Below are 16,754 nucleotides of genomic sequence, written 5' to 3'. Positions count from 1 at the left end.
TATGTTTTATATGTACTAATCACTTTATTTTTCTTTAATAAACAAACAAAAAAAAGAGTAAAGCTGTCATTTAAAAAAAAAAACTTTATTCAGAATAGTATACATCAAATATACATCAAGAGTCATGTCAGTGTCTTGTCTTATAACAAGAGTACAGCAGTCTTAAATAACAACTTTTATTACAAAATTAGTAATAAAAGAAGATTAGTAGAAATATGAATAAAGTTACATATTTTTAAAAAATTTACATTGGTTATGTGTTTCAATTGTTTTGTTGTTGTTTTATACAATCAGAAATAGAGATTATGCAATTCTTAATATAGAGAAAAAGCTCTGACAAATGTGACTTTTTGATCAAAAATTTGGATTTGTGAATCTAAAAATTAAGCAAAAACAATAAGCAGTAAAGTAAAATTATACACAGATATTATCCAGTAAATTCTTTTTTTAATAGATTCATCCCTGATATAAATGACACATGCACTTTATATAACAATATGGTAGAAACACTGGAAAGCTTATTTTTTCATTGTCTATATGTGACTGTACTGATTTTCAGTCAGATCTCCTTTAGGCAAGAACATTTCACTCAAATAACCTGATTTGTTAATAATGATCAAAAATCCAGATTTCTTAAAAAATGCAGAGTACATAATAAAGTCATTATTTTAGCCAAATTTTATATTCATTAAATAAAACATTTAAACAGACTCCCCTCATATAGCTACCACTTTCGAAAAAAGACATATCTGGATACATATGCGACCTTAAAACATTTTCAAAAATCTATTGATTTATGCAAATATTACAACTTCATAAATAATTAGGTAAACCCCTGTGTGTGTTCTTAATTTTTCCTAATTTATTTATTTATTTATTTTGTCTGACTGGGTTTGTACAATTGCATCGCATTACTTGTCTCATTAATTTAATTTGTAAGTTCTGCTCATTACTTGCAAGTTTAAACTGAATGCGTTTTAAAACTGTGCCAAAACCGTTAATAATAAATATATATAGTTTTTTAAGTGACAATAAAATGCCAGTCACGTGACACTACAAATCCATGACGTCGCTGAGAAAGATGGCCGCCTCCATCGGGGCAACGCTTCCTCTGTAGTCCAATTTACTTTTAGACTTTGTGTATAGTACTTTTGTTAAATTCAGCTTTTATTTAGCCGTGTATGTCACCGGGGTGCTGTGGCTCTTATATCCGAGATGAAGACCTTCTGTGGCAGAGCCAACCCGAGCACCGGAGCGTTGGACTGGGTGGAGGAGAGCGAGGAGTACGACTACCACCAGGAGATAGCCAGGTAGCTATCAGCTAACTCATTTTGTGTTGTTGTCGGTGAAATTCAGTAATACAATAAAAACACGACAACAACACCGGACCAGCCGGCTAAATGTGTGTTTTCTGCTGCTGAGTGCTGTGGGGACAGTCGAGTTTAAAGACCGTTGAGTCTGAGGGTAACTTCAGTCAACAAGTAATCCGAGTTTATTTTGATCATTTTTGAGTGTGACATGTTTCAAGTTCATCAATGAAAAGCATCGATAACATCAGCACTGCTCCATCTGAATGTGTCGCCCCGTGTTTCTCTTTCAGGTCCTGTTATGCTGATATGTTACATGACCATGACAGGGTGAGTGTCAACATCTGCTGAGTGATTTCACAAACAGCCTGCTGTAACCCACCGTCAACCGAGCACACTGTGCTGATGCTGTTATTTCAATCAAAAGTATTTTATGTGATAAAATACTCTGTAAATAGTGTGTGTGTGTGTGTGTGTGTGTGTTGAAACACATGGTGAAACTGGTGAGTGTTCATACTGTTGATATATTCCAATCATTAACCCTTTGAAACTTGAGCAAATTTGCCTGATTTCTTTCAAAAACATTGAAGGAGGAGGACGGGCAACTTGACAAGAAATGGCCCCAAATTTTAGGGGTTCTGGGGAAAAAACAAAAAAACAAACAAAAGGTAGAAAATGATCTCAAGAAAGTGCTAAAAACAGATGTATTATGTTTTTATTTAACTGTAACTTAATTTTAAATATATAATTAAGCGAATTTTAAACAAAGTTTTCTAGATATATTTTTGCCTTTTTTTGCTAAAAAAAAACCAAAAAAAAAAAACAAAACCTCATAATCCTCCCCAGCTAGTTTTCTGATACATTTTGTCACCTTTTACTGTTTTTTGTTGTTTTTTTTGTTTTTTTTTGGCAGGTTGCTCATTATGTTTTGTCCCGTGTTTTCCTTAGGAATCAAACTAATTTTCTGGGGTTTCAAAGGTTTAAATGCTAGTGAGAGGCGTTTGAATGCAGCACATGAAAACTGTCCCAGATGTGAAAGAGCTAATGTCTTTTCTAGGACAGTTAACTAAAACTCCAATGGAGAAAATGACTGATTAGGCGTAGCGTGGACTCGACATATGTCAGAAGAGCATGGTCTCTCATCTTCATCCTTGACACAACTGATTGACTTCCTGCCTCCAGAATAAGAAGTACTACCAGGGCATCCGGGCAGCTGTAGCCAGAGTAAAAGCTCGAGGTGAGAAGGTCATCGTCCTGGACATCGGGACAGGAACAGGCCTGCTGTCCATGATGGCTGTCACTGCTGGAGCTGACTTCTGCTATGCTGTGGAGGTAGAGATGCTCCTCTGTATGTACTGGATGAGCATTTAACATTTACAGGGGCAACAACCACCACCTATTTCCCCCATGTTTTGGTGTCCTAATTACACACTGAACATACTTAATTTTAAAAATGTTAATGTTAAATTTTGTAAGGCGTGTTGAATTTGTTTGCTGTGACCGGGACTTTTTTGGACATTGTGGGCTGTATTTCTCAAAGCCGTCTGTTTCCTTTGTGCCTGCAGGTTTTTAAGCCCATGGCTGAGTCGGCACGGTGCATTGTGGAGAAAAACGGCTTCTCTGACAAGATCAAGATAATCAACAAACACTCCACTGATGTCACTGTGGGCACAGGTCAGAGAGGCTCACACACGGCTGCACTACATGAATACTGGTGTCAGATTGTTTCTCACACTTGGCTGCTGGATGCATCTGTTGTTTTGTACAATTTAAAATGCCTCTCAATCTGCACCTTTAGAGAGGGCTTAAAAGACGAGAACTTGGCATTCAGTACGTCTCTGATGATGAAATATGTGTTGTGTTTGTAATTGTATACAGATGGAGATATGCAAGGGAAGGCCAACGTTCTGATCACAGAGCTGTTTGATACAGAACTGATCGGTGAAGGAGCGCTGCCCAGCTACGAACATGCTCACCAAAACCTGGTCCAGGTGTGTGAACTTTATTTGTTTGATACTAGAAAAGTCTGACTGTCCTACTTAGGAATGTAGTTTAGATGGACTTCAACCATGATGTTTTCTCTCCCCCTATTTATTATTATTATTATTATTATTATTGTTATTATTATTATTATTAATTAATAATTAATTATTAATTTCTTTTCTTTATTTTATTAATATATTTATTTTTTAATGTATCAGTCATTGTGTCCTTTTGCTTGTGTACCTGCTAACTAGTGTTTTGGCTTGTATTTTTATTCATTATATTTAAGTACTTGATTGTGTGTTGTGATTTTATAATGATTTATAATAGTAAAATAGGCTTGAAGGAAAGTTTTTGTGACTGTATTTGTGTAAATCTTCTGGCTGCCAATAAAAACAAAATGAATTAAAAAAAAATACTAGAAAAATCAGTTTGGTTAAAATAACCCAGTGGTCAAATCTGTCCCCTCGTGTCCCTCCACGCTGCAGGAGGGCTGTGAGGCGGTCCCTCACCGGGCCACTGTCTACGCCCAGCTGGTGGAGTCGGAGCTGCTGTGGAGCTGGGCTCAGCTGCAGCCAGTGGAGGTGGAGGGGGCCCGCCTGGTGCCGCCGCCCGCTGTGGGCCACTGTGCTGGAGCTCATTCAGTGTGTGACATCCAGCTGAGCCAAGTGTCTCCTCGCAGCTTCACCCCGCTCGGTCCTCTCTGCACCATGTTCAGGTAAGAAAGTGAGAATCGTGTTTGACTACATTGTCTTCTCCTGGCTTCAGTGTTTCACATCTCCCTCTGCACTCCATCCCTCTCTCTCAGTGTGGATTTCAGTAAACCAGTAAGCAGCGCGTTCCAGTCCCACTCCTCCCAGTTTGTGGCTCAGTCTGGCGGTCGGGCTCAGGTCGTCCTTTCCTGGTGGGACATCGACATGGATCCCAGTGGAAGCATCGTGTGCACCATGGCTCCCAGCTGGACATACCCACAGCCGAAGACAGCTCCAGTGAGTGATAGGTCTCTTTGATATGATCAAGTGAAAATCCCATTAACCCCTGATGGTCACTGTGGTGTGTTTTAGTGGCGGGACCACTGGATGCAGAGTGTGTACTTCCTGCCTGTGGAGAGCAGGGTTACAGAGGGAGAGGAGCTGAGTCTGACTGTCTGCCATGACGACTACAGTCTGTGGTACGGCCTGCGGACTAACAGGTAACAGCGCAAAAACAACATTACTGTATAATTCCTGCTTTACTTCAGAAACACTGTTTGAATCTGCGTCTTCTGCTGCTCTGAACAGCGCTACATCAACAGAAATCACAAGAACAGCAGTTTACAGAACAATCTCACGACGGTGTCTTTTTGAAAACTGTTCTGGAGTTTTTAGTCAAGTCATACAATCTTACTTAGTAGACAGATTTTGTCCAATTGTTATAACAATGTAGGAGAGTTTCTGTTATGATTGGAACAGACAATGAAGTCTGTCTGTCGGCCGATCAGTCGATCTGATCTGATCTTGACATGAAAAAAGTTTGACAATCTCTGAGCTGTGGGATTATTAAAATCAAAATGTTTGTATAATAATATATATGTACTGAGGCAAAACTGTTATTTTTTGGTAGTTCTGGTGTCAGTGGCTTATTTCAGTGTCTGAATGTTGCGTATATTTCTGTCCTCAGTGGGCAGGACTCACAGAGCCAGATTCCTCCCTCTCGCCCGTGTTGTACCTGCCAGGCTCATCTGGTTTGGACCCGACCGCGTTTCGGTGAGCTCAACGACAGACGACGCACAGAGAGCTATGTCAGCGCGCTGCGCAGTGTAAGTGAAGGCCAACAAGAGCCAGAACTGTGTCTGAGGTAATGGATGCGACTGTTTTGTGATTAGCCGCTGTGTCGCTGCAGGTCCTGAGGGAGGACAGTGTGTGTCTCGGTGTCAGTGATGGAAGTCTGCTCCCTGTGTTTGCTCACATGATTGGAGCCAAGAAGGTACTCTGTTTTGACCATGTGGGGACATACTGTACCTTTCCATACTAAACACCACACTCACTCTGTCACTGACTGTCTTTTTACTCTCCTCGCTTCTACTCAGGTCTATAGTTTGGAAAACTCCAGAATGTCTAAACAGGTTATAGAGCAGGTAAATAACGACCTCATCTTTGAGCAATGACCGATGCGCCTTAATATTTTCACACATTATAAGTGGTGCTGATGCTGCACACGTTTGTCTGCAGGTGTTGGAAGCCAACTCGATGAAAGGAGGCGTGGAGCTGCTGGAGATCAGGCCTGAGCAGCTGAGCAGTAATGATGTAGGAGGGGAACAGGTACCTTTGGAACAAGCCTTTAATGCTGTGCACTGCCGTCTGCTGCTGTGTCTGTGTGGATGTTAACATTAGAGGGTGGCCTACACATAGTTTCTTTAGAGCTGCACTCATCCACATTTATATAATTAACTGTAAAACAAGACATCTTTATACCAAAATCACAGGGTGTAAAAAACAAACAGAAAGTAAATGGCAAATTTAAAACTTTGAGACGATAACCACATCAGTAACAGATAAAAAAACAGAGTAAAGAAGAGAAACAGTACATTTTAAAATCCATAAAAAGCCAGTTAACATGGAGAAAAAGCCGCTCATAGTGACAAACCTGATAATGATCACCAACTCTCCTATTCTTCTCAGCTCTTTGGAGCGTTTTAGATGTTTTTAGCTCGTTATTTTTGTTTCAAAGCTGCTTTATTGTTTTGGTACTGTCTCACAGTCCATGCCCACTGAACGTCGCCAGTTTACATAAACCTGCGTCCACTCTGCCCCACCAGTCGCTTTAGGCTGTCTTGATGTGAGCACCGTTTAAATTGTTCAAATTGGCACGCCCTCTCGTTCCTCTGCCAGCTTGGTCCGCACCACCGATATCACAGCGTGCTTTGTGCAGTGATTTATTTGCTTCCAACACACAATGAATGGGAGCAAATTTTTGGTTGCAAAAACAGAAGCCCAGTAATGAGTCCTAAAACCTGGAAACGAGTTTGCATCACAGCACCTCCGGTTCCTTCGTCTCAAAGTCAGTGGGTTTATTAAATGGGTTTTTGGTCAGAAGCCTGAAATAAGGTCTGTGGTTAACATAAGCTTAAAATACTTTCATGTTTGGTTCTATGACTTAAAATACATCTGTTAATATCCCGCTCACAAACTTCGAAGCTTTTATGTTTCTTAAAGAGGTTGGTTGCCATTAAGTGGCTAAATGAGACTACAGATTATCATCACGCAGAGCTTTTTACTATTGCCAATTGCACTCAGGCGTCCAAAATCCTGAAAGTGGTGTTCATTTGTGAAGATTATTGTGCTGAACAAAATGCGTAAACATTATAAAAGTTTATTTATAACAGAGTTTATTTTCTGCAATTATTCAAAATCCAGTGGAAAAATCCCATAGGCCTTTTAACGAGGGAACCAGGGCGATGTTAGCTTCTTGGTTGGCTGACAGGAAAACGTTATCCCTGTGGTGCCGAATATTGTCATCACTGCTCTCATGAACATCATCAGTTTGTTCTACTGCCCCAAAGTGGCCAAAAAAAAAATCAGTAAATGCTGCTTTATCAGTATTTTGTACAAAAATATAGCAAAATGTGAGTGTAATGTGTCTCTCTTACAGATCTCAGTGCTGATGGCTGAACCGTACTTCAGCACCAGCCTCCTGCCCTGGCACTCCCTGTTCTTCTGGTACTGTCGGACCGCCCTGGCGGGCATTCTCCGGCCCAACGCAACCATCCTGCCCGGCTCTGCCACGCTTCACATGATGGCTGTAGAGTTTCAGGTGAGACAGATGGGGATACTTTTAACATATACATTTTTTTAAAATTACATCGAACATTAAGAAAGCTAGCGTAAAGGAACATCTATCATTGATTTTTGTATTAGACCAAAAAGGGTGAGGTTTTCATGTAGGTCTCATACTGTACTCATATCTCACTGCCACAAATCCTCATTCAGGATCCCTTTGACTTTTTTAAAATTATTATTTAAGATCCTTAATGCAAATCTCTAAATGGCTAAATTTACATTTTTAATATTGTGATAAAAAAGTAATTATTAAAGGTAAAATATGAGTCTTTGTTAGTTTAATCTTGTCTTTTTCATGTTTGTTAGGATTTGTGGAGGATAAGAGCTCCATGTGGATCATGTGAAGGTTTTGATGTCACGCCCATGGATGAAATGGTTCAGGTAAGAGTTTTATGTATTTATTTTTCTTTGTGATCGGTTTTTACATCCATGAGAGACAATGGAAACCTAAATTGATTTTGTTTTTGTCTGTGTATTTAAGTTCAAAATATACACTTCTATCTGGACCTGCACAAAGCATCCATGTAGTCTGTAGGATAAGGTGAAGAGAATTAGGCAAACCCTAAGAAACCTCACAATGTGGGTTTTGATATTGTAGCAAGACTTGTTCTAAGTGAGAGCTTGATTCAGAAAGACAATGTTCCTGTTACAACCCAGCTTGGGAGGCAACATAAAACCAGATGTTTTTGGTCAATTGAAGTTATTTATTAACAAAGAAAATTAGGATTTTTGTGACAAACAAAAATGTGAGGCAAAGATTTCCTGCCGCCTGACAATGACGCTGGCCAGGCTTTTGTCGGGTCTTGGGGTCTGCGCTGCACCTGTTGATTGTCGGAGGCAGATCGAACGCTACTCCAATCACAATCTTCACCTCGAGGAAAACGTAAATACACTCTGAAGAGAAGCCAATGAAACGCAGGGCACTACACAGTCCAATTTGAATAATCAGAGCTACAATAAGGGTTATCATGAGGAGAGGGGGTTGGCTGCGGCCTTAACAGCCCCTAAAATACGAAATGATGATGAACCAAAGGCAAACTCAGTCTGATGATTATATTCAGCAGCTGTTTCATGGATTGAACACCATTTATCTGTGACATATAACTAAAGTTAAAGTGGTTTGACTTTCCTGTGTTTCCGTAATCGTGTGTATTTTACAAAAACCACATCACCAAATCAGCGATCTCTGGATTTCCGTGAGTCCCGTGAGGCAGAGCCTCACCCTCTCTGGGAGTATCCGTGCCGCGCTCTGACCCAGTCCACAGCCGTCATGACCTTTGACTTCACACAGTGTGTCCCTCAGCAGCCAATCAGCAGTCAGGGCTCACTGCCTCTCATAAGGTACGCCTTTATCTTCTGTCAGTCTGACATCAAGAGACATACCAAAGTATAAGAACTTTTACTCTAAGCTATACAGTACATAAACATTACACATATTAACAAATAGATTATGAGTGTACAGTGACTAAATATTTATTTTTTGGGGGTAAACTGATCCTTTACCTCTCAGTTCAGCTCACAGTATGATTCACATTTAGGCAGCTATCAAATACAGGAATGTGTATCTCTTATGTCAGTCTAAAGCCTGCTGAAGTTTGAAAAGTTAATCTCGTCTGTCTCATAAACAATCAGGCTTGTTAAGAATTTTCTTAAATACATAATGTGGCCTGCTGCGATTAGCTTGTAGCCACATGATTGCACTTTGTGTTTTTCAGTATTATGGAGCGTAAAGGAAGCAGCAGCTTTTATATTCTGCGGCTCTGTGTTGAATCTGAGTTCAGATAGACATTAAAGGCCTTTGATTCATACCAAGATCATTGCAATAAGTTTAACTGGTTATTTGTGTGACTGAGAATCTGAACAGATAAACTGCATTCATGGAACTGAACAGCAGCAGCTAGTTACCTCATTTAGTGTTTGATGGCCCCACAGTGAACTGAACTCTGGTAAACAACGCATCGTCATAGTGGAGTTAACGGTCCGTTTAAATGTCTGTTCCAGGGTTGGTCGTTGTCATGGAGTTGCGTTGTGGATGGAATATCACCTAAACGATGACATCACTGTCAGTGCAGGTCTGATTGGACCAATCAGTGAGCAGGTATGAGCCCCCACCTTTAGCCTCTCATAATTATATTGATCATCTTTGGACCCTGAACTTTTCTTGTTTGTTTTATTTTGTTTTTGCCACTGACAAGCTGAGATTATTATTTTAAGTGTCCGATAAGATTATGAAGGGATTCCTTCAGAGGTCAACCTTTTTGTTAAGAGTGTTAAGAGTTAAGAGTTTGCTTAACGAAAAATGGTCCCAAAATCACCATCACCAAACCCACCAGACTACATAAATGGCCTGCTCCAAGCCTGCATATTTTCACTTCTGACTGGGTAAATTAGGGGTTTATTTCAACCAAACCAGAGTTGGGGATTGTTTTTAAAACCATGAAGGTTTTGTGAGTTTTATTTTGTTTCTGTTGACTGTGAATGAAGTAAGTTTTACCATGATAAACTGTGATTACTGTTTATTTAAATTGAGTCTGGTAGGTTTGGTAATAGAGGCTGTTTCTGGTTAACCAAAAGGGATCTTCTTAATAAAATGGGTTTATCTCTGAAGGGGTCCACCCTAATGTTGTCAGACACATAACATCTGAGTCAGTAGTGGCAAAAACAAGCACTTTTAGTGAACTTAAACTGACAGGCGAGTGGTTACATTGCAGCTTGTTTCAGTACTAGACCAGTTTAAAAAAATGTTGTACCCATTAGTTACTTAGACACAAAAACATGGGTAAAAGGGTGCAGGTTGAAAAATACTAACATTACCCTTGAATGTGGGAGGTAAAAAACTTAATGCACTCATGCGAGGATCAGGGACAAATGCAGTGGAATCAGGTTGAAAAGCCTTTATTCTGAATATGGCTATTTGCTTAAAAACACCGGCCGGTTTTGACACTTCATCAGGGTGTAAAGGGAGACAAGAACCAGGCAAACAATTAATAAACTTGGTAGTGAGTGTCACCGAATCCTGACTATAAAGCGAATGCAGGTGGGTGTTCATAAGTTACCCTTGAATGAATTTATCTGCAACAGTCAAGCCACTCCAGTGTTGTCGGACAAAGAGCTATAAATCCCTTTCTGACAATTTTCTGTGCCTTCCTTGCAGGGCGAGTGTGAATGGAGTCGACACAGGAAGCAGGGAGTGTATTTTCTCAGGTCAGCGTGGGAGAGCTCAGGTGACGGCAGAGCCGCAGTGTCTTACAGCTTCACCTTTGAACCCAGTTTAGGAGACATTAAGATGGACTTCAGCATCGAGTCTCAGTGATGTGGAGACTGAAGGCCAGACTCTTGATGCTTTTTACCTTACACCGCAGTTTGCATTTCATTCATTCTGGGTGCACATTAACATCTGTGGTTTAGCCAATATGGTTTTATTACAACCTCTTGACTCAATATCTGAAAAATTGTAATGTGATCATTTTCATCGTAAAACTAGGCAGGATTCAGTGTTTTGAGACGGGGGAACATGAAACCGTTATCCCAGAATGTTACCAATGATAATTTTAATAATTATAATAATTCATATGAAGGGCTTCTCATAAGCAGCTAGCAAGGTTGTCAGTAGTACTAAAATAAATAATTCAACAAATAAATCTATCACATCAAAGGTGGGTGTTTTACCAACTGACTAGTGGATGTTCGGTCAGCCAGTTCGGTGCAATTAGAGATGCAAAATGTTATGTGTTGAAGTAACCTAATTGTGTCATTACAGAAAAAGAAGTTTGTATACTACCTACAGTTTTTATGAATTAATGGGTCTGTACAGCAAAGCCAAATGTGTTACTAAAATGTTTCATAAAGTTTTATATTGGTTGTGCAGCATTTGGTGTTATTATTGTAGAGTTTGACCTGTTTTTGACGAACAGACTGCAGGGACTGGCAGGGCAGTGACATCACTACAAAGCTCCTTTAGTCTAACATTATTAATGCTGAAAACTGCGTGTGTTCACTGAGAACCGCTCATTGTCGTTTATGGTGCTGTAATCTAACTTTGATGAAGTAATGTGTTGATATACTTGAGAATGTACCATCTGATAACTTTTGGCCTCATTTAGGAAAATAAACAAGATGCCTTTAAATAGAAATCTGGCTTTAGTTTATTGTATTAAAATGACAAGAACATGTCATATTGCCAAAGTGTTTGCCTTTATATACATAAATATGCTTTAATGGGACAGTTTCTTTGCTCTTTGTATGGACCTCTAAATGCTTAAACTGCAATGGTGAACATCATGTAGTTTTTATTTTGTTTATTTTATTTAATATCAAGAACAAATGCACTTTGGCGTTTTTACATCACCCCCCCCCCCCCCTCAATTTACAACAGGAGGAGAAAACTGCAATGATAGTGCACATTTTTCCATTTTATTCAAATCTCACTCTTCACTGTCAAAGCTGCATGGCTAATTAATTTTGAAACTCTCAGTGAAACCAGCTGATGTTTGTTGTGATTTCAAACACTGAATGCATCGAACAGAAGCCGTCTCACTGAGCAGACAAACAGGCTGAAATCCCCCTCACATCTGCGGTGTAGAGCAAAGAGCAGATTTCAGTTCTGTGTTTCTGCAGAGGGAATCGTGTCTCTGCGTGGATGGAAAAAAAAGGAATGTAATATTTTGAAGGATAAGTTGTAGGAAGCTTGTATTTCAAGCATCAGTCAGCGTCTTGTTGTCTAACACAATCTTCTCTCCTGGTTTGAACGCTGGCATCCCGGCATACGGACAGCTGGCACATCTGAAGGCATCACCAAGGTAGCACTGCCACAATTAGAAATAAAGGTCATTAAATATTTATTTCTTCATGTTGTTTACAGATTAGCAGTGGTGGAGGAAATATTCAGATCCGTTACTTTAGTAAAAGTACTAAAAAATACTCTGCTACAAGTTAAAGTTCTGCATTAAAAATTGTACCAGGAACATGTGGTTTAAGTATTAAAAGTAAAAGTAACCAATTTTTTAAAATACAATCTTAAAAAAAACCCAACATCCCCAAAAAACCCTCAAAATTATTTCCAATAAAGTAATTGTTTATCAAAAATATTTGCTGATTTTTTTTTTTTTTGGTTGATCAGCTAATTGGTTATTTGACTAATTGTTTCAACTGTCCTAGTGTTAACTGTTGGATAGTTTAATTTATAACAAAACATTTTATAAACTTTTCTCATGCTTTTTTTAAAAAAAAAAAACAAACTTAATTTGTAAAGCAACTAGTTACTAAAGCTTCTCAATATTTCCCTCCACAATGAAGTGGAGTACGAGTATAAAGTGGCATGAAAAGATCAGACTCAAGTAAAGTAGAAAAGCCTCAACTTAATATTTGAGTATAGCACTTGTGTAAATGGACTTATTTACATTCCACCACTGCATGTTAGAGTGACAGGAGAGGAAATCTGAGTAAATACGGTGAGACTTTGACAAAAACAATCATAATATACTTACACTTCCACAGGAAGATTTTGGTAGGTTCGTCTTTTGTTTTCCTTTACCATCCTGCTCCAACTCCTCAGCGAGACCACATGAGCTACAACAACATAAAACATGTTGGTTATCATATAATGTTTAAATGCATTTCAAAGAGAAATGTACAACAAAAAACATTTTTGGAAGCCAAGCTCCTGCTCTTCTAGTTACAATCCAACATATCCACAATGTGCTTTTGTTTTTGATTTAAAACACTCGTGTGGTGACCTCACCAGTTCTTGCAGGCTTTCTTCTTGCCTAATTCTCGACAGCTGGGCGCTGTCAGAGTAGCTGGGTCAGGCTTCTTCAAGTCATCTTCATCCAGCAGAGCATCAGAGTCCACCAGATCCTAGAGAGACGGGCAACAGAAGGGACAAGTGAGACAAATCGAAGGAAGTGCAGAGAGACGCGCATGACAGTACAAAAAAGAAATATATACGTAACATTCATGTCTACAGTAATGTCAGGTGGTGAAAGTGTGTTTAACTCTGCTGGCTAAACTGTATATAATGAGTCTCTACATTAGGATACAGAAAGATACAAAATCCATATCTCACCACATCGTCATCGTCCATGTCATTGGCTGACAGTGTCCACATTTTGACAGTGTTGGGATCCAGAGCAGGTTTCTCTGCTGAAACTACAGGTGATATTATAAAGGATAGCTCATGAGTTCATTAAATATGCAAGAAAGAAAAGAAGGAATTATAATATTTGCATAAAAATAACTGTGTATGGTACAAAACTTCATGTGCATGTGACAAATAACTTTCGAGTACATTTCCAAAAGCAGCTGCACAAAGTTCAATTGGAGCTGATATATATCTACAACTATCTCTACATTACAACTGATGGAAAAGACACCGTATAGTCACAATTGTGTAACCCGGTTTGTCATTTAATGTGTGCAAGATGTAACTGGTTATCATGTTTTTCTTTACCTTCTATAGTAGACGGCCCTTAGGACAGTCAGAGATCATTTTAAACATTGTGAGAGGTTATAATTTTGTCAAAAATACATTTGGAAAAAACATGAAAACTGTGCTTGTGAACCTACCCGGCTTTTTCCCGAACGACAGTTTAATCTGGCTGGATGATCCCACCTCAAAGTTGGGTTTGGAGGCAGAGATTCGAACTCTGGACAGAGTGTTTCCTTGGTAACCAGTGGCAGTCCTGAGGGAGCTCAGCGCCTCAGGACTCAGATTCTCTTTGCTGACCTGGATGGGGAAGCAAGAGGGTCAGCAGGAAAAACCGACACATTTATTAAACAGGATTTAACTGACGCAGACGTTTACCCTTACTGATGTAACACTTATATCAGATTTTAATTTATTTTATGTGGTTGATCACAGGATTAGTCAGATTGTTGCCCGTACGTTTGTGGTTTGGTACATGCAACAAGAAAACAAATGCTAACAACTACTACATACTCGCAGACACTGACGCGCAGACAAGACTCACGCACCTTTGTCACTGACATGAAGCCCGACAACTTCAGCACTGACTCCAGCTTCTCAGCCGTCCGCACACTCTGCGCCTCAGCCCCTGAACACAGAGAGAAACGAGTCAAACACACCGCGAGACAATCAGAGCTTCAGCCTAATCAGTGCAGCACAGTGAGTGTGTGATTAATGACATCTGACATATGAAATCAATATAATACCATGTACTAAACTTTGTTTGTTTGTTTGTTTGTATGTTTGTTGAGCGGATAAAATCTGTGTACTTTGCAATTTTGGTGGCATCAGGTGACATGTTGAAAGACAAGGTTAAAAACTTTACTTTTCTGACTTCAAATTCCAACATAAAGCTGCATTAAACTTTAAAGAATAAAATGTAAAAGTTAGTTTTTCTTTTAATTTTCACCTGTCTGTGTGTAAAAAAAACAACATTTTACCTGTAACTGCTTCTTCCAGAATGAGTTTTCCACCAGGTTTGAGCACTCTGGCTATTTCCTCTAGAGTATCTGAACTGTGGATGCAGGAGCTGTCAGCCAGAAGGCAAGAAAGCACCCAGTCAAAGGTGGACGCTGGATGAGAGGCTGAGGAGAGGAGAGGATCATTTTATTCCTCATTTTTCCTGTGTATAATAATTGTTTTACAGTACTTTTTTTAAACATAAGAATCTTACCTACTGTAACTTAAAATTAGGACAAGAGTCACTCACACAGCAATAATCTGTCCATGTTCTCCACTGACACTTTGCAGTCTGCACCAACAAGGGAACCCAGTTCCTCTACATATTGTTTCAGGGCTGCTGGTGCTGAGGGCTGAGTCCAAACCAACATCACCTTGTCCCCTGCTTTGATGCCAAGGTCTGCCATGACTTCCTGGAGAGAAGTGCTGATTCACTGACGTTGTTATTCTTACAGAAAGGCTTCTCTGTCTGCCTGTGAAAAATCTGAAAGTAAAGACACACGTCTGTAGCCGGAGATAACACAAGCAGGTCAACACAAATGACCAAACGGATCAACCACGATCGTGCTGTGTCACATGGATATGAGAATAGGAACGCGACTGATTCTGACATTTGACTTTTTTTTATGCCACAATTCAAAAAGTTGCCAAAGACAGAAGTCAGCCCCATTAACCCTTTGATACTAGTGCAAAACAGCTTGATTTCTTTCAAAACATAGGCAGAAGGCAATGGGCGATTAAATAAGAAATTACCTAAAAATTAGCACAAAAAACAAAGTAAGAAACTACAAGTAAATTCCATGTAAGTTTGTAATTTAAAATAAATTAAACAATGACAAATGAATAAAACAACAACAATGAAAGGCTCTAGAAAAAAATGCTTAAAAATGTATCATAAGTCTACAACATCATGTTTTGTCCTTGCTGTTTTTCCTATACATTTTCCTAGCTTTTTGAAAACAATTTTCTAAATCTAGTGTTTTATATATATTTATTATCATTATTATTTGCAATTCGTGGAGAATTTTTAACCAATTTTTTTTTTTTTTTAAAAAAACACCCAACCAACTAACTCAGAGTTCAAAGAACATGTGACCTTGAAACGTTAGCGTTGTTTTCACAGTTACTGCACAAATAGTCCAGTAAAATAATAAATTGTGTTACAATATTTTCAGAAAGACATCAACAAATGTGAAAACCGCTGTAATAATGTGGCAGTCAGGCTCTCACTTGTCTTTGTGTCTTAATAATGCCTCTAAAACGTTACAATACATAGTCAATAAATGTGTTGTTTTTTTTTATTTCAGCTCTTTAAAAAGCAGCTTCATTGAACTCAACCATATTAATAACTAGTTAATAAGTTAGCTTATGAAGGTTTAGGTGAAAGGCGCAGGTTAGCAAACAGTGTGACGCAGAAAACGCCGGTTATTATTCAGCTAATTAGCACGTTGTAAACACTGTGAGAGTCCAGGTCCCGGCTAAACAATAACAACATATACTCGTGTTTTTGTATAACTGTTCTAAATAGTATTTGGTGGTCTAAATACCGAAATGAAACAAAATTTCAGTCGATCTAACTGACTTACCCAACGTTATCTCAGTGCAGGTTTCAGCGTCAAGTTACACAAACTGTGTATTCCGGTTGGAGTTTTCAAAATAAAATCATTGTCAGTATGCCGTAACGCTTTGGTCATATCCGGTGAAAATGTGCACTCTATATTTTAAGATTTTAGGATTTGTTTTGTTTTTTCTTTTCATTTACTCCAGATACACTCAATTTGCTTTGTTTGGGGGCCACTTTTGCAAAATGATCGGAGGCCAGGGGTCAGTCACAGCAGCCCCATATATGTTTCAAGGATTTACGACATTTCTGGGATTTTAGTACTTTTCTAGGATTTAAGGACATCTCTAGGAGTAAAGGATGTTTCTGGGATTTCTGGGCACTTTAACGATTTTAAGACGATTTCAGGATTTCAGGATTTTTCGGGATTTTAGGATATTTTTAAGATATTAAAATGTTTCTAGGATTTAGGGCGTTTCTGTGATTTAGGGTATTTTAAGGATTTCAGGACATTTGTGGAGTTTTGGGACGTTTGTACTATTTTAGGACATTAAGGTCTAGGGGTGAAGGGAATCCTCCACTGTCGCTTTTTTTAAATAAACAAGCTGTATGTGATGCAGTTTTATGCACTCTGGCGCATAATGCACATTAAAAGTAGAATG

General features: G+C 39.0%; 2 protein-coding genes across 2 annotated transcripts; one reads left to right on the top strand and one right to left on the bottom strand.

The window, feature by feature from the left end:
- The first annotated feature begins 1,077 nt into the window (after window positions 1–1,077).
- Window positions 1,078–11,837, top strand: prmt7 (protein arginine methyltransferase 7). Its single transcript, XM_042495745.1, has 17 exons — window positions 1,078–1,310; window positions 1,601–1,637; window positions 2,490–2,639; window positions 2,873–2,981; window positions 3,186–3,298; window positions 3,779–4,008; window positions 4,099–4,279; window positions 4,355–4,482; window positions 4,950–5,088; window positions 5,172–5,255; window positions 5,359–5,406; window positions 5,501–5,590; window positions 6,921–7,082; window positions 7,415–7,489; window positions 8,289–8,449; window positions 9,110–9,206; window positions 10,263–11,837. Exons 1-17 carry the CDS (start codon window positions 1,216–1,218, stop codon window positions 10,419–10,421), a joined length of 2,058 nt encoding a protein of 685 aa, XP_042351679.1. The 5' UTR covers window positions 1,078–1,215; the 3' UTR covers window positions 10,422–11,837.
- Window positions 11,500–16,157, bottom strand: ciapin1 (cytokine induced apoptosis inhibitor 1). The gene is made up of 9 exons (XM_042495747.1): window positions 16,118–16,157; window positions 14,782–15,015; window positions 14,513–14,656; window positions 14,081–14,160; window positions 13,673–13,832; window positions 13,173–13,255; window positions 12,849–12,964; window positions 12,595–12,676; window positions 11,500–11,913 (listed from the first exon to the last, which is right to left on the bottom strand). The coding sequence occupies exons 2-9, from the start codon at window positions 14,936–14,938 to the stop codon at window positions 11,803–11,805; spliced, it is 933 nt and encodes a 310-aa protein (XP_042351681.1). The 5' UTR covers window positions 14,939–15,015; window positions 16,118–16,157; the 3' UTR covers window positions 11,500–11,802.
- Window positions 16,158–16,754: the final 597 nt, after the last annotated feature.

The sequence above is a fragment of the Plectropomus leopardus genome, chromosome 11, assembly GCF_008729295.1.
Source record: "Plectropomus leopardus isolate mb chromosome 11, YSFRI_Pleo_2.0, whole genome shotgun sequence".
Taxonomy (NCBI): domain Eukaryota; kingdom Metazoa; phylum Chordata; class Actinopteri; order Perciformes; family Serranidae; genus Plectropomus; species Plectropomus leopardus.
This window is presented reverse-complemented; position numbering and strand designations above follow the sequence as displayed.